This window comes from Diospyros lotus, chromosome 11, assembly GCF_014633365.1.
Source record: "Diospyros lotus cultivar Yz01 chromosome 11, ASM1463336v1, whole genome shotgun sequence".
In the NCBI taxonomy this organism is placed as follows: Eukaryota; Viridiplantae; Streptophyta; class Magnoliopsida; order Ericales; family Ebenaceae; genus Diospyros; species Diospyros lotus.
The window spans coordinates 32,641,987-32,666,979 of record NC_068348.1 but is presented as its reverse complement, the minus strand read 5'-3'; the positions used below and the strand labels follow the sequence as shown (position 1 = coordinate 32,666,979).

Genomic DNA, 24,993 nt, shown 5'->3' with positions numbered 1-24,993 from the left:
TGGGTTCCCCGAAAGCTGGGGGTCGGGGAATGCTGGGTTCCCCGAAAGCCAGCTTTCGGGGAAGGTTTTTTTTTTATTTTAATTATTTTTTTTATTATAATAAAATAAAATAAAAAATACAACTAAATAAATGTTTTTTAAAAGATACATATATCTTATTAGTTGAATTTATTTAATAAATAAATTAGTTAATTCTTTTAAAAAGATACATCAATCTTTAAATAAATTCAATTAGTTAATTTTTTTAAAAAATAAATTAGTTGAATTTATTTAATAAATTATTTTTAAAAAGATACATATATCTTTAAATAAATTCAATTAATTTTTAAAGATATATATCTCATTAAATTAGTTGATTGAATAACTAATTTTAAGCATATGTATTTTTAAATAATTTAATAAAATAAAATAACTAATTTTTTTAAATATTTTTTAACTATGAAAAGGTTCCCCTGAAAGCTAGCTTTCGGGAAACCTAATGTTTCCCGAAAGCTGGCTTTTGGGGAAGCTTTTGTTTTTTGTTTTTTTTTTTTAATTAATTTTTTTATTATAAAAAATACAACTAAATAAATTCTTTTTAAAAAGATACATATATCTTATTAGTTGAATTTATTTAATAAATAAATTAGTTAATTCTTTTAAAAAGATACATCCATTTTAAATAAATTAAATTAGTTAATTTTTTAAAAAATAAATTATTTGAATTTATTTAATAAATTATTTTTAAAAAGATACATATATCTTTAAATAAATTCAATTATTTTTTAAAAATATATATCTTATTAAATTAGTTGATTAAATAACTAATTTTAAGTATATGTATTTTTAAATAATTTAATAAAATAAAATAACTAATTTTTTAAAATATTTTTTTTACTATTAAAAGGTTCCGAAAGCCAGCTTTCGGGAACCCAATGTTTCCCAAAAGCTGGCTTTTGGGGGAAGGTTTTGTTTTTGTTTTTTTTTTTTTAATTAATTTTTTTATTATAAAAAGTAAAAAAAATATAAATAAATAAATTCTTTTTAAAAAGATACATTTATCTTATTAGTTTAATTTATTTAACAAATAAATTAGTTAATTCTTTTAAAAAGATACATATATCTTTAAATAAATTCAATTATTTTTTAAAAATATATATTTTATTAAATTAGTTGATTGAATAACTAATTTTAAGTATATGTATCTTTAAGTAATTTAATAAGATAAATTAATTAATTTTAAATATTTTTGAGTATCAAAAATTTAACTCACGATAATTTAAAATTTAAGATTAATTAATTTATAATTATTTAAAATACAGATATTTATTTATATTTTTTAATTTTATTTTATTATAATAAATTATCTTTGTGTGTGTTTGTATATATATATTGTGTGTATGCTGATTGGGAGAGAGAAATGGAGAAATAGGTGTGAGAGAGAAAGAAATTGATATAATGAGAGAGAAAGAGAGATGAAGTGACTATGAGGAAGATGACGTGGTGGGGTGATAGAAGGGTAAAATAGGATTTATGAAAAATGAAAAAAAAATTTGGTGAGAAAATGCTGCAAAGAGTAAAACCCTCGTTGTGAATAGAATTTCCCAAAGAGTGAATGAATAATTTTAAATTCCTTAAATGCCCCTAGCAAGAACTAATAAGAAAAAAACCTCAACCAGCATGTTGACATCTTCTTTCTGTTGTCTCAACTTATGGTGATTTAAGTAATTGGAGCATGATAAGTGAGAATTTGTCTTAATAGATCATGGGTTCAACTTTTTGTCTTGCACAGTGAGACAAAGTTTTCATTTACAATTTATCTCTTTTGTCGAAATTGAAAACATGAATAATGGGAGATCGCACAAACACGATAATTTCAACTTATAGTGTAAGAATTAATTTGAATTATAAAATAAGATTAGATAATCTTCCGCAACAGTATGAATGTACAAGTACTTGCATTGCATATCCCTAAAGTTGAATCATGCTAGATGTACACCCATTCTGTACATCTTGAGCTACATAAGGGGGTATTATGACCAAAATATCCTGCGCCTCACATGCGTTTCACGCGCTTCTATGCACTTCATAAAGGGTATTTTTATCATAATACCCCCTTATGTGGTCCAAAATGTACAAAATGAATGTACCATTAGCATTTTCTCCCTAGAGTTATCCCTAAAGTTGGGTTGGAGGTACTCAAGAGGTGATGATAAGATGTACATAAATGTCCGTTAATGATAAGCTGTACCTTCGATATATATATCACTGAAGAGTGATAGTTTCTTGTAATAAAATGCAAAAAAATATTTAAAATATATTTTTGAGTCATTTTGTAATTTTAAAAATATTTCAATATTATTTTACAATATTAAAAAAATATCATAAATGTATTTCTTTTCACGAAACCAAGTTTATCTTTAGATTGAATAAATGTTAGGAATATTTTTTATTTATGCATTTTCTTGCATTTTAATTTTTTACTTTTTTAAAAAAATATTATTTCTCATTTCTATTTCGTATCAAATTCATTTCTCGTTTTTATATAACTTAGACGATATTTTAATTTTTCTTGTGTAATAAAATAAGATGAACACTCTCAAAATACTACTTCAAATATCTTTTACTTATTAAAGTGTATAATGTATTTTTTACTACTTAATTAATATTCTTAAAATATTACTCTATTCATTATTGTCCAACAATAAAAGAAATAAGTTGGAATAAACACGAATAGTTCTTCAATTGGAAGGAAATACAAGTAGTTTACTTTCTACCTAGAAAACATTCATATTGTGGGAATAGGTATAGAATGTAAATGAAAAATAAACAAAAAAAGAAAGAAAGAGAATATGGGTTCTTATAATGGCATTTCGGATTAATCATCATAACTCTATTTTGATGCAAGCATTTATATGAAATGGCGAAGTTATCTCTTTTAATATAATTTTTAACGTTCAAGTTAATATAATAAATAAATAAATAATAATAAATTCTTAATTAGTACCAAGACTCTTGGTTTATCTATGAGGGCCTTAGTTTTATATAAGTAAAGTGAGTCGGGGATAATTGAAATTATGTTCAAGATTTTTAGACTTTGATTACCTTAAGCAAAAGGTGAATTTATCGAACGAAATAGAAATAATGTTAAACTTGAATTCTTTGAAATTGAAGTAACTAGAGATACATAAAGTTATTTCTTGTGCTTTCATAGTTAGTTATCTTAAAGTGACAAAGAATTCATTAGACTTGATAGACTTAGCTATCTTAACTTGAATTTGTTGGACTAAAATTGTTTTTAAATATTTCAAATTCAATTATTTCAAGCTGTGCCAATAAAGATTAATTTTGTTATTATTAAGATCCAAAAATTACATTTTTGTTATTTATCTTTCAAATTTAAACTTTTTTATAACCCTCATCAATTCCCAATTAATTCTCTCTTTAATTGGAAGAATTCTGTAAATGTGCATTATGCTACTCATTCACATATTCATAGTATTAATTATCTCATTTATAATAAAATGTGACAAAAAAAATAAAAATAAATCACATTCTACTCTTTTAGTTTTAGGATTTGTAAGATAATCATCTATGATTCAAACATGTATTTACAAATTCATAAACTTTCTTTCTATTCTTTTTACATAAATCCCTTTTGATAATTCAAAATCCCCATTTGTGTTATATGATTTTTTTAAAACTTTATCTGAATGACTCTTAATTTTGATTTTTTTCATTTGAATCTTTATGAGTCAATTTTAATTTTTCATTTGAGTTCGTAACTTACTCGATGATGCTAGGACCTTTATGGAGATAAAATATTTTGTAGTTAGATTTCAAGATTTTGGTTTTATAGATTAACTAAAAGAAATTTTAAGAATTTATAGTTTTATAAACTTGAATAGTTGACTATTGTTTGAGGGTGGAGTCTCATCTAAATACTAACACTAACGAGTTTCGATAAAGAAGAAAAAGAAGAGAGAGAGAGAGAATAGAGTCTTGAGGAGGGGTAAGTAATATTTTGCTTAAATTGAAATAATTAAATTGAATTAGTCAAAATTGACAGTTTGATATTTCAATTCAATTTGATTTTCAAATTTGAGTGTTTATGTTATGTCAATTTGATTCAATGTTCGTATAAAAAAAAATTGAAATAATCAAGTCGACTAAAATGCTAAAAACGATGTTATTTCTAACCAAATTCTTGATTTTTTTTCTTTTTGTTTTTCGATTATTTTTTTACCTTTTTAGTCAACTCATTTTTTTTTTCATTTTCTTCAGTTTGAGTAGGTATTTGATCAATTCAATTCAATTTTTAAGGAAAAATTTAATCTATTTGATTTGAACAATTTAATAACTAAATTGACCGAACCCTTGTCCCTAATTTTGAGGATCGCCATTAAATGAGTAAGGTTAGGATTTTTATTGTGTTTGAAAGTAGGTAGACAAGTACAATTTCTATCATATAATTATGGAGCAACCTAGGTTTCACATGGTGTGTTGCATTCGCGTACCAAAGGTCCATTTCAAAAATGTCCCCATACCCCAAAACCCCCAAAAGAGGAAGGCTAGTCTTAATAATAAATATTGGTGATAGATTATTTTGGGTTGATTTAGGTAAATATTTGCCAACTAATAAATTATTCTAATTTTGTAAAATTTTAAGGATATCTCAAGACTCATGTTAACATTAGGAAATAATTTAAAATAATTTGAATAGTAAAACTAATTAGTGTAATTTTTAATATAAATAAATACTTTTGAGTGTCAAATGTAATTTATTTGATTTGTTTTAATAATTATGTGGTAATTTAGATTCGTGTAACCTCTTGAAGTTATGGTCCCAATTTAACCTAGATAAAAAAAATTCCACATAAATAAAAACAATAATTTAGTGATAATTATACTCGAATGATCTCATGGTGTAATGTTTGTAAAATTAAGTAAAAGAAATAACGATCTTATTATGAATATTCTCTAATAGAGTATCGAGGTTAGTTAATTATGATTTGAAATTTATCGACAAAGAATTTCTTTAACATTTGTACATAGTTGTATAATTTTTTTTCTTATTTCATAATTTAGAGAAAATTTTTGTTTCGTTTGCTTACTTTCATTCTATTTAGTTTTAATAGTTGTTTCCTTTAAGTAAATTATAATCGAAGATTGAACTTTGGTTTGTTAGTTAAACTATATTTTGAATTGAGGGGATGTAATGGAAAGATTGAAAGTCGTTAACTTGAACATGATTTTTTTATTTAAAATAAAATAATATTAGGAGTCGAGACTAATAATGATATCATCAGTTATGTGGTATCTTCTCGTTGAATGAGGTTAAGGAGATCCCGTGTCATTATATTTTCTATCTAACATCTCCTGTAATAAGAATGCAATATATGATTGATGACACCGTATCAATCATAATTTATAATATTATTTTTTAAAATATATAAAAAAAAATCCAACAAGACTGACTCTATTGCTCTAGGTATTTATTTTTGTTTTCTCCAAAATTCCGTCCCTTCTTCTACCCGGACTCCCAAATGACAAGTTTTTTTACTTTTTCATTAAACATCCAAATAAACAAAAAAGTAACCGTAAGAACAAAATCTCCAAACATAGCTTAAGGTGGTTGTTATTTATGTTTACGTGGCCGTGAGTTGCAAGGACAGAGGTGGAATGGGATTTTTACCATTTAGCCCCCATTTTCGGGCCGATGATTGGGATTAAAAGTCCCTGCACGTGCAGGGAATCGGATCAAAAGTTCCTGCACTCTTCGGCTTAAGATTTTCAATCCGAATTCTTATGGAGAGGTAGGAAGTAGAGACCGGATACGACGACGTGACTTGAGAGATGGTTGAGTTTATAATCCAAGTACGCAGTTGCTGTGGGTTGGTTTACTGAAGAGGATAAAAGCCCTAATCAGGATTCGAAGAGAGGAATTGGAATTGGAATTTGGGAAGAGTGGGAGACAATGGGGCTTTGTGTATACGCACGCATATTTATGGACTCTCCGTGGAATTTCAGTTCATCGAATCAATGAAATCCCTAATTCCAATTCGGAACAGAGGCGGAGTTGTCGATGCATGTCTTCGGATTCCCTCTGGATCTCAACTGGTTCCTCCAATTCATCTTCACAGCCTTCCTCATCGCCCTCGGATTGCTCCACCTGGTCAAGAACACCGCATCCAAATACTTCATGGTCGACGCCAATTTCGAGCCGCCCTCCGCCCACAGGTCGCCGGCCGTCGCCGATGCCGGCGGCGACTCCTGCGTGGTCTGCGGTAATTCGACCAAGAAGCAGTGCTCTGGATGCAAAGCGGTCAAATACTGGTACTTTATTCAGTTTCTTGTTTCCGATAAGTGACATGCATATACGTATGAACCTTGTCTTTGGGGATTGATATTTTCGTTTGCTTTTCTAAAATTTAGTAAGTGGATTATTCTGACTGCTTGATTGCTTCTGGTTGTGCACTGTCGTGCTTGCATTTCCTTTGCTTGTCAGTTTATGATGGTCAAGTGGTCTTTATCTTTCAGCATTACAAGTCTTAACCGTTCATTAAAATAGATGAGGAGTCTTGGTGCAAGTTGGTGATTGAGCGGTGTGTTTTCTCAATGGTTTAAGACAGACCTCTTCCCCGTCTAGACTGGAAATAAAACAGAAACGAGTAACATAAGAAAAAAGTATTTTCTTATAAAGTTTTTTTTTTTTAATTTTTTCTAAATGGTCTTAAATCTAATTGATTGGATTGCGCCAGAATAATGAACTGAAATAGAATAAAACTAAGAAGTTGGTAGAAATTGGCGTTATAATATGCCGAACATGAAGTAGGGATGGGACATATTGATGGATCAATGCTATAACTTGTGTGGTTGATGTCAATTTTGGTGATAGTTATTAAGCTCATGTCTGTAAGGATAGAGTTTATTTGTGGTTATAGCTTTAGTTATGCTACTCCTAAATTCTGGGGGGAAAGATAAAAGTTTAGCAGTGTGTTTTCCAACAATATTAGTGCATGTGCTCCACAAGTCAGATTGGGAGAAGTAAAGACAAAATTTTGTAAGGATTTGGAGAGAGTGTTGTGAAAAACATTTAGAAGAGGAAATTCGCTATAGGAGGTGACATGCATGGCCATGTGAGTAGAGAAGTGAATGAACATAGAGATGTACATGTAGGTTATGGTTTGGGGGGAAGAAATAAAGAGAAAAATTATTTTGGGTTCACCATGACTTATGATCTCATCATAGGTAACATCTTTTTCAAGGAATGGGATTAACATTTAATCACATATGAACTTGACTTGGTAAGCTAACTAAATAGAGTTTCTTCTTATGAGGCAAAACGATCACTTCTCTTCTAAGGACTATAAAGTTACATTGGGGGAGTGATTAACCTCTTAACTTATGGTCTTTGACTTCCATATCCAGGAAAAGATTAAGAAGGATTGTAAGAAGCAGAAATCGAGAATCAAATGATGGGATTTAAAAGATGAAAAATAAGTTTTTTTAACTGTGTGGTAGAAGAGATTGGATTGTGGAAGGCAAAGCAAATTCAATGTGATGTAAGATTCCTATAAGAGTGTCCAATAACAAAGTTTTGAACCAAAAGGAGTTATTGGGTAGAGTGAGGTGTTAGATTAGCATGTAAGTTTGAGATAAACTTAATGGCCAAATACATATTTTAGCCCCTATACTTTTCACCTTTTTATTTTTTATTTAGACACTTGAACTTTTTGTTGTTTCAAAGATACCCTTGAACTATGCAATTTCAAGTCAATTGCACTCCTAAACTTTTTGTTGTTTCAATTACACCCATGAATTCATTGTTTTCAACAAATTTGTCAAGGTATACAATTAATCCGAAATTGCATAGTTCAAGAGTGTAATTGAAATAAAAAAAAAGTTTAGGGGTATAATTAACTCGAAATTGCAAGTTCAGGGGTGTCTCTGAAACAACAACAAATTTGAGTGTTTAAATGAAAAAAACGTACAACAATAGGGGTTAAAATATATATTTTGTCTAAAAGTAACCTACTTTTGGTTTTCCCTTTCTTTGGGTGATGTTTTCAGGATTATTCTTATTGAAGATGATCTGGATTTGACATGCGATCCCAACTGTGTGTTAAGAGGGTTTAGATTAGCGAACAATCATGTCATATATGCCAGCCAAACCATTTTTTAAATTGATAAAGTGCTTAACCACTTTGATGCGTTGGAGAAAATTTTCTTTTTGATGTGAACTTTCTGTCACATGAGACCTTATTACAGAGTTTGATCTCATTGCTTCCTTTCTTTTTTGATAAATGAAAGTATTATATAAAGAGTAAAACAACTTCCCTAAAGGGGGCCAATCCTATCCAAAAACAACTATCACACTAAGCACCAATCCACAAAGCCTAAAGAGCTTCAGGCAATAGAACAATCATGCTAATGTATGTTCTTTCTTTCATTGTCCCAGCTCGGAAGCTTGTCAAAAATCTCATTGGAGTTCTGGGCATAAGACAAAGTGCAAGGACTTAAAGTTATCTGGGAAGGCAAACTTGGTGCCGCCTGCTTCTGTGCAGTGTGGACGGAGATTTTCTAGTGCAGTTGCACTAGTTCCTGCATGTAGAACCACTCATATTATCAAGCAGTCTATAGAGGTACATGGCTGGGTTTGTATTAAATTTTGTATCTTTTGGTATGACTTACTGTTGGAATGGATTCTAGTAATGTGGTGTTATGTTTCAGGTTCTTTTCCCCTATGAGGAGTTTGTGGAACTTTTTAATAGGGACAAGCCAGGGTTTCCTCCATGCGGGCTTCTAAATTGTGGTAACAGGTTTGACGTCATTCTTGTTTTATAGTCAATATTAGGACAGTTTCACTTGCATGAGTGCTTTAATTGGTGCATTTACCCACATGTGCTTTAGATTGTCTATTTTAACTTGATATCTATTTTGTCTTGTTTGTGCAGCTGCTTTGCTAATGTTGTCCTACAATGTCTTATGTACACTCGGCCGCTTGTTGCCTACTTGCTGGAGAAAGGACATCGGGGAGAATGTAAATGCAGATCAACACTGTTTATGGCCTGTACTATATTGATGGCCAAACAATTTTTCACTCTTCCCTTTTTCTTTTTATTTTGGTTTCTCAGGCAGACGGAATGATTGGTGCTTCCTATGTGAATTTCAAACCCATGTTGTAAGAGCTAGTGAAAGCCGGCAACCCTTTTCACCAATTAATATTCTCTCACGGTTACCTAATATTGGTGGTAATCTTGGCTATGGGAAACAAGAAGATGCCCATGAGTTCATGAGGTCCTACTACTTGCTATAATCACGATTTTAATGTAGTTTGTTTAATGTTGCTGTCTGGTCTATCTGTATATGGCCATTGTTTTAATTTTTGTTTGCCAGTCTTGGTCAATGTGTAAACCATGTGGATTTCAGTGAAAGGTTTATAGATTAATTTTAATTAGGTGAAGCCATTTTTGCAGGTTTGCTATTGATACCATGCAATCAGTCTGCCTAGATGAATATGGTGGAGAAAAGGCAGTTGATGCTAGAACTCAAGAAACAACTCTTATTCAGCATATATTTGGTGGTCATCTCCAATCTCAGGTAGTTTGCTATTGCGCAACTGAAAATTGTTTTCCTTCTTTTGTAGCTTTTTGTTATTCAGCATATGTGTGTGGAACTTCACCCTTTATTATGTGTGTGGAACTTCACCCATATTAATTATGACATTATGTAGATTTGCAAAGCACATAAGACATACATATCCATTCTCTCTGTTTTGGTTGAGCATACCTTTTATAGAATCTTGACATGGAATTATTGTTTGTTTTTATAATATTTCTCATGAGTTGCTTTTGCTTCTTTTTTAGGGGTCTGTTTACGTACTTGTGTGTGTGGGAATGCACCTGTATTGATTCTGATATCATGTAGATGTACAAGCACATAGGACCTGTCTATTCATGTTTTTTACTTTGGTGCAGCATGTTCTAGATTCTTGATGTGAAGTTATTGCTTATTTCTGGACTATTCATTATGAAGGTTTTTCCCCCCTTTTCAATCAAATGTGGCTTTCGTATCCTAGAATTTATGCAGCCACTTAATGGTGTTCCATATTCTCCAATATGATCTGATCAATCTTCTTTCTCTACCATATTGCTTAACATCTCATCCTGCCTTATTGTGATAGTGTTGAGTTTGAAAGGGTATTAAAGCCTATCTATTTTTCCTTCCATGAAATGCCAAACCAGATATCTCAATTTACAGTCGTAAAGGAAAATACCCTTTTTTCCCGCTTTAAATCTGTCTATCAGTTAGTCATAGATTGTCTCATCCCATTGCTAGGAAGGTAGGGAGTTACTTTGTGCATTCACTTTCTGAAAAAAACAACATATAAAAAGCGTTAATCCCACTAGGTGGGCTTTCACCATTCTGAATCACAGCAAATTTTTGTCAGCTATGCTAAGATGGATGTGTGCCCTTGTAAGAAAAGATAAAATTAGAAATGGGGCTATTCATAACAAGGTTAGAGTAGCTTTTATTGAAGATATGATGTGGGAGACACGATGAAGATGGTTTGATCATGTGAGATGAAGGCCAATAAAAGCTCCTATAAGGAAAGTTGATGGCATGGAACAAGTACTTAGCAAAAGAGGTAGAGCCCCAAAAAAACTTGGTGGGAGACACTTACATTTGATGTTAAGTATATGGGCATTACTGAAGAAAAGGCAATGGATAGAAATGAATGAAAAATCTAGAATTGATGTGGCCAATCCCATATGGTGGGATAAAGGCTTGGTATTTTTTTGTTGTTGTTGTTCCCATACAGTACAAATTTCTGATCTGTCTATCACTGTTGTTATTTTATACTGTTTTTTAATTTTGTAGTTTGTACTGTTTTTAATATGTTAATTTCTTTTTCCTTGTTCTCTCCCTTATTTCCCAGGTGATTTGTACAAAATGCAATAACATTTCAAATCAGTATGAAAACATGATGGATCTTACTGTTGAAATTCATGGGGATGCGGCATCTTTAGAGGAATGCTTGAATCAATTTACAGTCAGAGAGCGGCTTCATGGTGATAATATGTATAAATGTGATGGGTAAGGGCGACTGTATTCTTTTTCTTGTCATCTATGACTGATATTTTCTACCCTTTTTGGTGGTGCACCATAAATTGCATATCTACATTTTTGTTTAGCCTTAGACATAAAAAGCATATTCAAGGCTTTTACCTGATGTTCAAATGTTTGAAGAATGCAACATTAGACAACTTATAAATCTGTGTCATGGACCTAGGGTGCATGACAGGTTTTAAAAGGTAATTGGAAGGAATTGGGGGAGTTAGATCAGAAGAAATGGGAGGGAATTAGAGAAGAACAGAAACAGAGAGGGAGATTAGGGAGAACCAAGAGAAGGAAAGGGAAATTGAGAGAGATAGAAATCAGATTTCATTCAAAATATTCTTCTATGCCTTGAATGAGATTGGATTAGCCTTATATACTGATCTGGTAGCTAAGGTTTGGCGCCAATAAGACTGCCAAATATTCAAATCAGTACAGTTGGAGGCATTTCTCATTTAGGTACAAACCACTAAAACTTCCATACAACTAAAAGGAAATTTCTCAATACAACTAACAGGAAATTCATCTATTATCTAATTAGTACTATGTCCTTGGGTCATGACAATTTGGACCTCTCTTATTTCTTTCTTTACTCTTCCTTTTTTTTTGGTTGGTCCAGTTGACTTGGGTGGCATAGTTTGAAAAACAAAAAGCTCCCCTGTGGATGTGGGGGTGTCCATCTACGTCTGACCCTTAAAGCGTGCAAATAATCATGCTGCAGGATAAAAAGACCAGCCTTTTTGGTTGTGATTTGTGTTTCCATTTTCTTTATTTCTAATGTTTCTAGAACCAAACATTATTAAAACACTTTATTTTTGGTTTACTATGATAATGATTTTTGGAATCTCTTGAAATTGGAGTGTTTTGAACCCCTAGTTGAAACATTGGCTCCTTCTCTGTCAGCTGCTGTGCCTCACTACCCCCAAAGATTAAAATAAATATTCATAAGAGAGCTATATATGGGCCAAATTTATCCACACAAAAAAATATAGAAGTTTTCAATCATGCGTTCATTCACATACATATATGTGCTACACAGAAATATCGAAGAAAACTTAGTTGGGTATATAAATTCAAAATAATACAAAATAATACATGTTTAACATTGAAGGGAATTGGAAGAAAGCTTGTATAACTTACACATTCTCATATATGCTGTCTGGATTTATGCATCATGAGAAAACATGTGTAACAGGGATGCATTATCAATCATTCATCTCTTATACATTGTATGGTTGCAAGAAAACTGTGGTTATTGAACTTTTGCTTGTTCAATACTCTTTGTATATTTCTACATATCTTGGAGCCGGTTTATTATCCAAGAGGGGGTAGGCTGTGGCAAGCTGGAGAAAAAGTATGAGTCTTGTTTCCTTTGTCTTTGATGTGGTGAATCGCTTAATTTTGGGGGAATGTAATAAAAGATCTTTTGATGGAATGGAAGTGTTACTTATTAGGCTTAGAAGTAGTTTTTATCTTTTCTATGGTTACCTTTCTCCAGGAAAAGATTTGTCCTCAAACCAATTGTTGGATTTTGTTGAATTGCTTGAATAGTTAGATGAATGGGTGCATTTTTAGTTTTTTTGGGTATCTTTTGGACTAGTAAGATTTTTTCTGGAGGATTTTTCTTATTTCTTTGAAGTTGGGGAAGGTAGGTGGTGAATTATGCTTTTTTTTTTTTTTAATTTACTTTTGGGGATATTTTGGTACAACTAAATATGTTAGTACAAAAAGTTTTTAGAGACTTCTAATAAGATCCCATGGTCCACTTTTAAAGGTCATAGCTAGATCTAAATCAAGACCTTTAGCATTTGAATACTCGAATGCAAGACAATTAAGCAAAATTTAGCAGCATGAGGGGAGGAGCAGGATTATCTTGGCAGTAAGCATCTGCCCTACCTATGCCTCTTATCCTTGGCTTGACTTACTCTCTCCTCCCCTAGATTTAGTTCTTCAATATACCAAAATCCTTTTGGTTGTTTGATAAGTACCAATGTGTGTAAAACATGAAAGCTCCTTAAAGGGTGTCAACTTTGTATAAAAGAATGTTCTGAATAGTGGGATTATATGAGTTAATATGTTCGTGATATATGGGGATCTATGTGTGCATGTGCATGACAGTAGCTTACCATATCAATTCGGTTGACGGCAGGCTAATCAAGGAGCAACAAATCAATCAAGAAGGCCATTGCCTTGATAGATTAAGAAGTTTCCTAAGTTAAACTTAGGAAACTTTCTTAATACTATAACTTTCTTAAAAATGTATATATGTTTTTTGGTAGTGTTTGTAGATGGAATGTTTATAGAGTTTATTGTTTCTAAATGTGTATAGTTTCTTTTTGGGTTGTTCCTATCCTCTATAAGAGGACCTTGCTCGTGTATATTGAATTAATTAGGAAAGGAGAAGTATTCTTTTTCTCTACATGGTATCAGAGCACTTGATCTCGGCCTGATACACCTAAAACCCTAGTGCCTTTATTGCAGATCCCTTCTTCATTCTATCTAAAGCTCTTCTCCTTTCATCAAAGCCTTTATTGCTTCTTTTAACTTGTCTAGAGATCATGTCTAAAACCTCCAAAGTTGCTGCCCCTACCATAACATCTGGAGATGAAACCTCCAAAGTTGATCAATCCAATGTAGCTGGTGAATTTCCTAGTGTTCATTAGTCCTATCGGTTAGACGGTAGGAATTATCTTCAATGGGCTCAACTTATCAAGATGTTTCTCAAAGGTCACGGGAAAGATAACCACCTAACATGACTTCCACCAAAGGAGGCAGATCCAGCCTTCACAACCTGGGATGTGGAAGACACCTACATCATGTCTTGGCTGTGGAGTGTTATGCAACTAGAAATTAGCGAGAATTTTATGTTCTTGAGCACGACAAGGGAGATATGGGAGACAGTTTAGCAAACATACTCCAAGGTCTAGGATGCTTCGGTGATTTTGAGGCAAAAACTAAGATAAACTCTACTAAACAAGGTCAGTTAACAATCACTGAGAACTACAACAAGATGAAAGGGTTATGGTTGGAGCTGGATCACTATCAAGTTATAAAGATGGTGTGTAGTGAGGATGTTGCCACCCTCAATCAGATCTTCGAAAGAGACTGAATTGTTGAGTTTCTAGCAGATCTAAATCTTGAGTTTGATCAAGTAAAGATTCAAGTTCTCAGTAAGGACAAACTTCCTAATTTAAATGAAGTTTTTGCTATCATTAGGAGTGAGGAAAACTGAAGATGTGCCATGCTTATAGAACATAGCTCTAATGGTTCAGCATTGATGATTAGCAGCAAACAATGAGGGGGAGTCAAATCTGGAAAACTAGCAATTCAAAACCGTAGTTCTAATCGAGAGGGGCAATGGTGCACTTATTGCAAGAAGCCACGACATACTAGGGAAACATGTTTCAAATTGCATGGGAAAGAAGCAGTCTTGAGCAGGATTGGAGACTTCAAAAAGATGAAGCATCAAAGCTATCTCTCCAATAAGGATCCAGAGGAAGTAGCTAATAAAGGAGACCCAACTGAGGTTGATCCTACTTAGTTAAATCTAGAGGAGCTAGGCAAGCTAAAAGCCTTTCTTCAGACATTCCAAGATTGAGCATCCTGTTCGCTGGTGCAGCAAGGTAAAACCCTAACCTATGAGACTTTTTCAACTTCTAAATCTAATAGGAATAACATGTGGATCCTTGATTTAGGAGCCAATGATCATATAACCCCTCATCTCTAGTTTTTTGAAACCTATGAAACCCTTGAAACAACTAAACAAATTACCATTGCAAACGGAGCCTCTGTTTCTATTTCTGGAAAAGGCAGCGTTCTTTTTAACCCTTGGCTGCCACTTAATCAAGTCCTTCATGTTCCAAGTTTAACAAGAAGTCTGATTTTTATTCATAAACTGACTAAAGACTCAAATTGCTTTACTATTTTCTCTTCTCACATGTAAGTTTCAGGCCAAGGACACAAGAATGATGATTGGTGTGGCTAAGGAACACAATGGGCTCTATATCTTGGAAGGAAAGAATAATTGTTCTAAAAGGAGACATCATAGAATGGCTTATTCTTCCCAATCAGCTTCAGATCTCTCCACTATTTAGTTGCATCATTTTAGATTAGGTCATCTCCCATTTGTTTTGTTAAAACAAATGTTTCCTACTTTGTTCAATACTCTAGATCCTAGTAGCTTTCAATGTGATGAATGTATTATGGCTAAACATCATTGAGTCTCTTTTCCAATCAACAATAAATTTTCTTCAAAACCATTTAATCTGATTCATTCTAATTTTTGGGGGCTATCTAAGATATCAAACTGTTCTAGGACAAAATGGTTTATATCATTTATTGATGATTGTACTCGTATGTGTTGGGTGTTTCTTCTAAAAGATAAGGTTGCTGTTGGGTTTGTTTTACCCTCTTTTTGCAAAATGATTTACACTCAATTTGGCACTCTTATCAGGAAGTTTAGGACTGATAATGCAAGGGATTATTTCAATAATCACTTGTATCATGACTTCCAACAAGAGGGCATTATTCATGAATCCTCTTGCATTGATACTCCACAACCAAATGGAGTAACTGAACAGAAGATGACACATCTTCTCAATATCACCCGAACCTTTCTCCATCATCACCATGTCCCAAAATATTTTTGGGGTGAAGCTGTGTTAATAGCCACCTATGTTATCAATAAGGTTCTCTCTAGGGTGCTTAATAATCAAAGCCCTTTCCAACATTTAGCATCTTTTTTCCCTGATCTTAATCTTCATACTCCCTTACCTCTTAGAGTGTTTGGGTGTGTCTGTTTTGTCCACATACCCAAAGTAAATAGGGACAAATTAGATCCTAGGGCTCTTAGATGTGTTTTTCTTAGGTATTCTTCTACTCAAAAGGGCTATAAATGTTATCACCCTACCACTCGCAAGTTCTATGTCTCAAAAGATGTGACCTTTAATCCCAATCATTCTTTGGTCCTTCTCCGTCTAAACATCAAGAGGAATTTCGTAGACATGATGAATTAGAACTTGAGCATCTAGTCCCTATCCTTGAAACAACCCATTGGGTCCTAGTCAATCTAATCAGTCTGCTGATTCTATTCTTTCTACTTTCCCTATGCATGCTTCTCCGATGCATTCTGTTTTTCCCAGCAAGGAACAGGTAGAAACTAAGTTGTTTTCTCCTCTTAGATACAAGGGTTCTCTCTATGTGTACAAGAGAAGACATCCCATTGAGGAGCCACAACCAACACCAACATCAGCCCCCGATCCTAGTTTGGAAGCAACACATCGTGAGGATTCTCCTAGCACTTCTAACCCATCTCTTCCTCAGACTGAACCTACAGATTTAGACCTACCCATTGCTATCCGGAAAGGGGGTTAGAACTTGTACAAAGCACCCATTGGCCAATTATTTATCCTACTATCGCTTGTCACCAAACCATAAAGGCTTCCTCACTTCATTGGATGCAATTGTTATTCCTAAATTAATGGAAGAGGCTTTGAAAGATCTCAAATGGAAGGAAGCCATGTTAGAGGAGATGAGAACTCTTACAAAGAATCATACATGAGAATTGGTATCTAGACCCAAGGGGATAAAACCAGTAGGCTGCAGGTGGATTTTTAATGTGAAATACAAAGCTGATGGTACACTTGACAAGTATAAAGCACGTCTTGTTGCCAAGGGCTATACACAGTCCTATGGCATAGAATACCTTGAAACATTTGCTCCCATAACCAAAATGACTACTGTCCGGGTTCTCCTAGCATTGGTAGCCAATTATGGGTGGAAATTACAACAACTTGATGTTAAAAATGCTTTTTTACATGGAGATTTAGAGGAGGAAGTTTTCATGGAAATACCACCAGGATTTTAGCATGGAGGAGTAGGGCATGAGCAAGTGTGTAAAATTAAGAAGGCCTTGTATGGGTTCAAGCAATCCCCACGGGCCTGGTTTGGTAGATTCTCAAAGGCTATGACATCTATGGGTTATCACCAAAGTAAAGGGGATCATATCCTCTTCATGAAGCACATAGGAGAGAAGGTAGCTTCCTTTTTCGTCTATATAGACGATATTGTAGTAACTGAGAATGATTTAGATGAACAAGGTATTCTAAAACAGAATTTGGCTCTGGAATTTGAAATAAAGGATCTTGGACCACTGAAATATTTCTTAAGCATTGAAGTAGCTACTCACAGGAAGGGATTTTCTCATCCCAACAGAAATATGTGCTAGACTTGCTGGAACTGGTTTGCTAGGGGGAAAAGGAGCAAGGATACCCATAGATCCTAACACAAACTTGCAGGGGAATTATAGTGAAAAGGCAGTGGATAAAGGGAGATTTCAACATTTAGTAGGAAGAATAATTTATCTTTCTCATACTAGGCTTGACATAGCATTTGCTATCAGCCTAGTGAGTCAATTTATGCATAACCGCACTGAAGATCATATGAATGCTGTGAGAAGGATCCTAAGCTATCTTAAAGCTACACCGGGTAAGGGAATTTTATTTACTCAAGGAGCTGGTTTGTAGATCCAAGGATATTAAGAATGTTGACTATGGTGGTTCCCTTGTGGACATGAGATCCACAACCTGATATTGTGTCTTCTTAGGGGGGAATTTGGTGTCTTGGAGAAGTAAGAAACAGGGGTGGTGGCTAGATCCAATGCCGAAGCGTAATTTCGAGCCATGGCCCTCGGTGTGTGTGAGCTTCTGTGGTTATAGATTATCCTAGAAGATTTAAAAGTTTCGGTGCAAAGACCTATTGAACTTTTGGGGGACAATCAATCGACTATTAGTATTGTTCATAATTATGTGTAGCATGATAGGACAAAGCATATTGAAATTGACCAGCACTTTTTTAAGGAAAAATTGGATTCCAGTCTTCTCCAAATTTCCTATGTTCCCTCCAGTCATCAAGTAGCAGATATTCTTATCAAAGGGCTGCTTAGTACTCAATTTGAAACTCTAGTAAGCAAACTGGGTATGACTGACGTCCACTCCCTAGTTTAAGGGGGAGTGTTGTGAATAGTGAGATTATATGAGCTGATATAATCGTGATATATGTGTGCATGTGCTTGATAGTAGCTTACCATATCAATCCGGTTAACGACAGGCTAATCAAGGAGCAGCAGATCAATCAAGGAGGTTACTGCACCTTTAAATATGATAGGGGCAAAAAATATTATTCTTTGAGAAAGAATAGAACTCTTTAAAAATCTCGAAAGTTCTTTTTCTTTGACGCCATATACATAAAAAAATTGATGCCCAAACTGTATGCTAACTAAGCCACAGGCACCTCTACATCCACACACACAATCCAAAACCAATCCTTGCATCCCTTACATACACCCAAAAACATTCACACCAAGCTCCCCACCTCTCTTTCCATGGGGTAGATGATCCTTGGACTCACCACTCTTTTTTCACATTAGGCACCATTCAATAGGTGCCTGTCTTCACTTTTCTGCTTGTCTTGAGTGTAAGAATAGGAGAAATGGGCCTGCGGCATGTGAATTGAGCTTTTGTTAGAGAAATTGACTAACAGGTGTAAATTATGAAAAAGAGAGATTTCTTCATATGTACACACACCTATCTCGAACATCTTACACAAATTATTCTGTTTGCCTTTTGTGTTTGAACCTTTTAGTGATGCTAACTCTTTACCTAGTGGAGTCGTCGGGTAGGGTCAATTCGTTGTCGGTCACCTCTTTGATTTTCATGTACTAAACACAATTCTCTGAGGATATTCTGTTACAAATGCCAGCGAACCAATTATTAGTTCATAATGCAATAATCTTATATGCAGATGCCCTGAATATGGGAAGGACCAACTTATTATAAATTCTCTCATTTGTGTGTAGTGAACACATTGCTGTAGTTATTTTTGCAGTAAACACCACGGAATCAATTCTTGGGTTCATAATGTACTAATCTTATTTGCAGATGCAATGACTATGTCATGGCATGGAAGCGCCTGACTGTTCGAAAGGCTCCAAACATTCTTACAATTGCTTTAAAAAGGTTTCAGGTTTGTAGCAAACTATTTTTGGAAAATTTGATTTTGTTTTTTTCCCTAATTAAAAATTGGTGAAGAGGAACACCATTACAGCATTTTTGGCGGCTACAAACTGAATTGCACATGTTGAATGGACATATAGGAGAAGTGTCCTGTAGAAGTAACCAGAAGACAGTGGAAGTTAGCATTAATTTTCTTCTTCCAAGAAGTTTTGATCTACCTCTGAATCAAACTTCTAACGCTGACTTTTTAGTATTAAATGCTAGAAGAAGATACAAAGCAAAAAAAAAAAGGGGGGGGGGGGGGGGGGGAATGCTAGAAGAAATTTTTTATTACTAATCTCTATCTGTCCTAATTGTTGCACATATTTTCTGCAGAGTGGTAGGTTTGGAAAACTTAATAAGAGGGTGACTTTCCCTGAGACTCTGGATCTTAATCCTTACATGAGTGAAGAAGGAGATGGTGACAATGTTTACAAGCTATATGCAGTGATCGTCCATGTTGACATGCTAAATGCATCATTTTTTGGCCATTACATTTGTTATACAAAAGATTTTTATGGAAACTGGTACAGGATTGATGACTGCAAGGTAGAAATAGCTCTTATTCTCTGTCTGTCTGTCTGTATATATTATATATATCTGTGGGTGTGTGTGTATCCATGCATGTGTTGGTGATCAAGGTCATTTTGGAAATTGGTATAGGATTGATGACTGCATAGTAGAAATAGCTATGTGCATGGCTACTCTACCATCCCCCTGTTGGGTCTGACAATAAAGAGAATGAAAGAGAAAAGGACCAGTACTGCATGTTGAATGTATATACAAGGCATGTTTGCCTATATGAATAATTTTGTGCAGGCGACTGGGGGCTGTTATTCCATGCTAAAGCTTAATAGCCTTATGCCCTTAAGATGTCTTGTTTATATTCCATTCACTAAGGTGTCTTATGTACTCAATAACCTTGTACCCAAGAATCAGAGCGGAGGCATCTTGCAGTGTCCTGTGTAAGATTAGGTGAAGGGGATCTCATATACATTTTACAAAAGTCACATTCCTCTCTCGTGTCTATCACCTTCTTTGGATTTTTGTATTTTACTATTAGGATTTTACTAGTGGCTCATCATCATGGTGTCTTTAGTTTTTTGAACTTATATTCTGCAAAAATATGTGGCACAAGAATTTGTCAATTGTTTGTTCCTATTCAAAACAAGAATTTGTAGAAAGTGCAACAATGGTAGTCTAAGTTACTTTATTTGTTTGGTTTGTTGATTTTTAAGTTTTGTCGAAATTCATAACTTCTATCAGGTGACAAGAGTTGATTTGGAAGAGGTGCTGTTGCAGGGAGCTTACATGCTCATGTATAGCAGGTATCAGTTTCAACCTATAATAATTACCTTGCATTTTGTGCCACAAGGATGACATTTTATTTAAAATTATTGAAAACATGTTCATAATTGACAAAGGAACAATGGATAAACGGTGATTTGGAACATATAGCCAAGTCCTTTAGCAAAAAAAATGGCTGAATTCTACTAACCACGTGTGTTCTTTATGAGGTGGAAGAAGATGTAAAGAACTGTACATAGAAGGAAGAATAAGGTGGAGTGGAGGCCAGCAATAAGAAATCATGCTTTCTGTTTTGTGCCTTAAAATGCAGTATTGTGATGGTGGTTAACCTTTAGTTCCATATTCAGAAGCTGCTTTCTTAAAATCAATTCACAACTTACTTATTTAATGCTATCATCTTTCTATTACCCTTTTTGAATTTTAGTATTTGCTTCAATAGATATCCTCAACAAATAATTTAAAATATTTATTAGATTACCAACAGCCAACAACACTAGGCATCTTGATGTTAATTCTAGTATCTCTGATAACAAACTTGCCAAAATTTAGTGGTCATACGCATGACACAGATTGGCATGCTTCTGGAACTGAATGACCCCTTGCACAAGAAGCACCTTGGGGCTCTTGGTCTCTCCAGTTCCTGGTAGTGGTAATAGCTTTTCCCTTGGCAAACTGCTTGCCCTTCTAGACTGGGGGTTTGTTGGGTCTCTCTATATGCTGTCAATCCTTCTCTCGCCTACTATTTTCCTTGCTTCTTTATCGGGGCTTCTTGAATGTCATGAGGAACTGGCAAGGTCCATTGCCTTGAACAACTCTTTTATGCCCTTTCATTGTAGCTCCATCTTGGCCCACCTATTTAGGCCATCCATGAAAGCAAAGAGGGCAGCCTTCCAGCACATGTTCGATATGTCCAATAGCAACCTTGAGAACTCTCAGACACTCTCATACTTATCCCTTTTAGGCGAGGCACGTGAGCTTAGCTCTAGCCTCATCCTGTGTACTTGGGTTGAAATTGCACTTGAATTCATCCTAGGTGTGGACGGCATTGGCATGTTTGCCTTGTATTGTTGCTTTTGTGATGCCACCATACCATGGCAATATGAGCAAGGTAATTGTGTACCTTTGCACATCCTCCGTGATGCCAGGGTGACAAAGTACCGTGCCATGCTCTGAAGGAGGTTGTTGCTGACTGAGTGCTTTTGAACTTCTCTTGACTCGGGCATTTTGGCCTTGGTGCCTGTTGGTTTGGTAGGCGGTCAGCTTGCCCTTGAGCTCTTCAACTTGCTGAGCTTCTCGACTGTCTTGTCTAGGTCCTTTGACTGAGGCCTCCAGAAACTTCTGGCGGTGGGTCTAGATGTTTGGCTCTCTCGTTCAGGGCACCCTAAATCTTGTTGCAAGTCTCCCTTGATTCTAGCTCTCCTCAACATGGCCTGATATCTTTGGGTGGATCCTTGGGATTCTTTGCCATTACCTCCACATTGGCTAGTTGGGCCTCCATGGCCACCTACATGTCTTGCGAGCTTCCCTTTTGAATCTTGGCCTGGCAGCTCCAGTTACTGGTTGGTTATTGCTACCTTTGATACTGACTCCATTTTCGCATGACCTTGCAGTCCCACAAGAAAACCTGGTTTGATACTAACTGTTATAGATGGGGAACTTAAACCTCAAATTGTGTGGCCTTAGGCACTGAAACTACTCAGGACAAGCCCGAGTCTGACTGCTAGATGTGCAACAAGAATCTAGCATTAGAGTTATGCCCTTTAGCTGGGAAGGGGACCTCAGAGAACAACTGAAAGTAAAGCTGAAGAGAGAGGAAGTATGCGGGAATATAGCTCTCTTATGTGGCAAGTGAAAGGAAGCCTGCTTTTTTATATGCAGTGACCTGGTGACCCCTGATACAAGCTACTCAATATATGATGTGGGACAAGTTGCCTAAGAACAATAGGGTGCCCAGCTGGCCTGGACTGCTTGCCTGTGTTTGGCTTACTCCATCCAGTGTGACCTGATTGTCCTGGATCATTCCCTGCGCATCAGCACTTCTATGCATGCTAAGCTTGCCTGAACATGCCTGGCGCCTCTGTGAGCAAGTGCTGCTCGATGCCCATTCCCTCCATCACTTCTTCCAGCCTTGACATGCCTGTGCTGGCCACTGCTTGCACTTGATTTCTGGGACTGTTGTACAAACCACCTTATATCTTTACTGATGCTAGACTCATGCCCTTATCTTGAAAATGATAGCCCATGCATTATATTTGGTCGATATATGCAAGCACTATATTATGTCACACTCCTTAGGACCAAAGCTGAACTGTATATTTATGTTTTCTCTAATTGTTCTTGTTGTATTTTGTTGAAGCAAACTCCCTGTGTGTGAGTGTAAGGCTCCACAAATGACCATGGCTAGACGTGCAGTGTTGAGTGCCTTGTACATTACTAAAAGCTGTCTTATATGGGTCTTATGTTCCTGTTTGTTTACATTGACACCTGTATGAAGAAGTATATTCTTTCCTTAGACAAATGCTTTTTTCACAGTATAAGACCCCCACCAAAAATTATGCATGTGGACTGTTGACTAATTTCTGTGCAATGACATTTCTGTTGAAGAACTAGTGAGATGTATAGGGAAATGATGTTTTTACCTGTTGCTTTCAGGGTTTGTGCCCGCCCGTCATGTCTGAAGGCCGTTGAATCATTGGGCAAGGACCAGCAAACGGTTAAAATTGTCCAAGGAGGAGGGCACTATGCAAAAGATTCGGTTGAATGCTCTACTATGGCAGGTCCAATTGATAGCATTTGCATGTCTGGTTCCTTGGCACCTGATAGCAATTCACACTCAAGAGTTTATTCTTCTGAAATGAAGTCACCATCATTTACTAATTCTGAATATGTGGAGGAGGATATGGAAATTTTGGGTCCTGAGTCAAGTTCATCTGTTCCAGAGGATGTTGAAGTTCATGGTAATGGGTATCTTAATGCAACTGAAGAAACTGCTTCTCCTGTAGTTGATGTTGATAGATTAGTCTCTGGGGATGGTTCTTCTCTAAGTGAGAGGTTTGAGCCTGAAGCTTATTCTCTGAATTATAAATTGGCATCTTCAAATTATGGTGTTGGGGGAAAAAATAGAGCTGCAAATGGTGCCAAAGAGACGACGAGTTCCTCAAGCAGAAGCTCTCTGCCAAAGGAGAATGGCGTCTGTCTTGGGGTGGAAACGTCACATGATGGTTCTGTTAGTGGTTTAAGCTTGGATGGAGATCTGAATGAAGATAATCCTGTTGATTCCAAAGATCATCAGGAGAAAATGGAGAATAAAAAGGGTTTGCCTTCAGCTAGCAGTGTTAAGGATGCAGAAGGGAAGTTGGCTGGAAGAAATTCCTCTGGAACAAAGCCGAAGCCTCTTTTTCCTCCAGGATTCCTTGGGAGGCGTTCGAGCAATAAATCTATGAAGAGAGGGGTAAGAATCATGTCAGAAGTTGGGGACTTTGTTTCTTGCAACCACATGAAAGGTGACGGTGGATTTCAAGAGCCTGGGTGTCATCATGAAAATGGTGCAAGGACACAAGAGGTGGTGAACCCTCATTTGGAGGGAAACACTTCATTGCCTTTCACTTCCGGGGAAGAAGTTGGGAATTGTTTGGACAAGGACATGGTGGCGCATAGCAAATCTGGCGAGTTTACTAACCTCTGCAGTGGAGAATCTGCTACTGTTTTCAATGATAATAAGGAAATAAACAACATTGACAGAGATGGCCAGCCATTGATTGAGAAGACTCCAAGAGCCATAGTTAGGAGCTCCATGAGTGAAACCACTCGTTCCGACCTTGTGGGAACAGATGTGGAAAGGCTATAGAAAAGGGCCTGTAATCTCAGCAAAGGGCCTGTAATCTCAGCGAGATGGCTCAGAACTAATTTTGCATGAAGCATCTGTGCAGTCCACGGAATTGTGATACATTGAGTCATCTTGAAATAATGGTTGGAAACTGATATAGTAGTCCCTATATTCATGAAATTGGTACTGAAGTTAGTGGTGGTAAGAGTGGCAGGTTATTGCAGTGCTTGTCACGATCATATTGAGATGCAAATGGAAGAGGTACATATAATGGATCAGAGTTAAGAATAGCAATTTTTAAGGTGCATTCTTTACACTTATATTTGTTCATATTGAGTGATCCCATCGCCAAATGGTCTAATTGGGAATTTACTTCCAGGGTTTCACTATTTATAGAAATCTTGGATGCTCTTGTTTGATTTTAGGTATTAACTTCTATCTCAAAAATGAGAAAATAGAAATCTCTACTTCTCTACTTCTAGCATTGCTGATCTTTTGTACTTCCTCGTGCCTCTCAGTCTTGGATCCACAGTGTTGATCTCACTGAAGGAAGAATGAAATCCACTAAAGAGACCCGACTTAGGTCCATCGGAGGAAACTAGAAGCCCCTTTTTAGATATAGTTTTGCACTGATAATACTGTGAACCCTTTTAATCCTTATAACTTCTAGATAATTGGTCATTCATGCTTTGATGGTTTTGATTATTG

At 35.3% G+C, this 24,993-nt stretch overlaps 1 protein-coding gene across 2 annotated transcripts; it reads left to right on the top strand.

The window, feature by feature from the left end:
- The first annotated feature begins 5,861 nt into the window (after positions 1-5,861).
- LOC127813286 (ubiquitin carboxyl-terminal hydrolase 18-like) lies at positions 5,862-24,769 on the top strand. 2 transcript variants are annotated; one of them, XM_052354186.1, is made up of 11 exons: positions 5,862-6,315; positions 8,441-8,624; positions 8,713-8,801; positions 8,937-9,022; positions 9,117-9,279; positions 9,459-9,582; positions 10,922-11,079; positions 19,038-19,122; positions 19,488-19,700; positions 20,418-20,479; positions 23,112-24,769. In XM_052354186.1, exons 1-11 carry the CDS (start codon positions 6,065-6,067, stop codon positions 24,304-24,306), a joined length of 2,610 nt encoding a protein of 869 aa, XP_052210146.1. In that variant the 5' UTR covers positions 5,862-6,064; the 3' UTR covers positions 24,307-24,769. The 2 variants fall into 2 exon arrangements, with proteins under 2 accessions (XP_052210146.1, XP_052210147.1); XM_052354187.1 differs by lacking the exon at positions 5,862-6,315 and having other exon boundaries at positions 8,478-8,624; positions 8,713-8,794.
- Positions 24,770-24,993: the final 224 nt, after the last annotated feature.

Bases quoted from the DNA above. Each gene is read 5' to 3' on its own strand.
- LOC127813286 (XM_052354186.1), top strand. From the start codon at position 6,065: ATGCATGTCTTCGGATTCCCTCTGGATCTCAACTGGTTCCTCCAATTC. The intron at 8,625-8,712 runs GTACATGGCTGG...GTTATGTTTCAG, and splicing joins TTATCAAGCAGTCTATAGAG to GTTCTTTTCCCCTATGAGGA. The intron at 11,080-19,037 runs GTAAGGGCGACT...TCTTATTTGCAG, and splicing joins AATATGTATAAATGTGATGG to ATGCAATGACTATGTCATGG.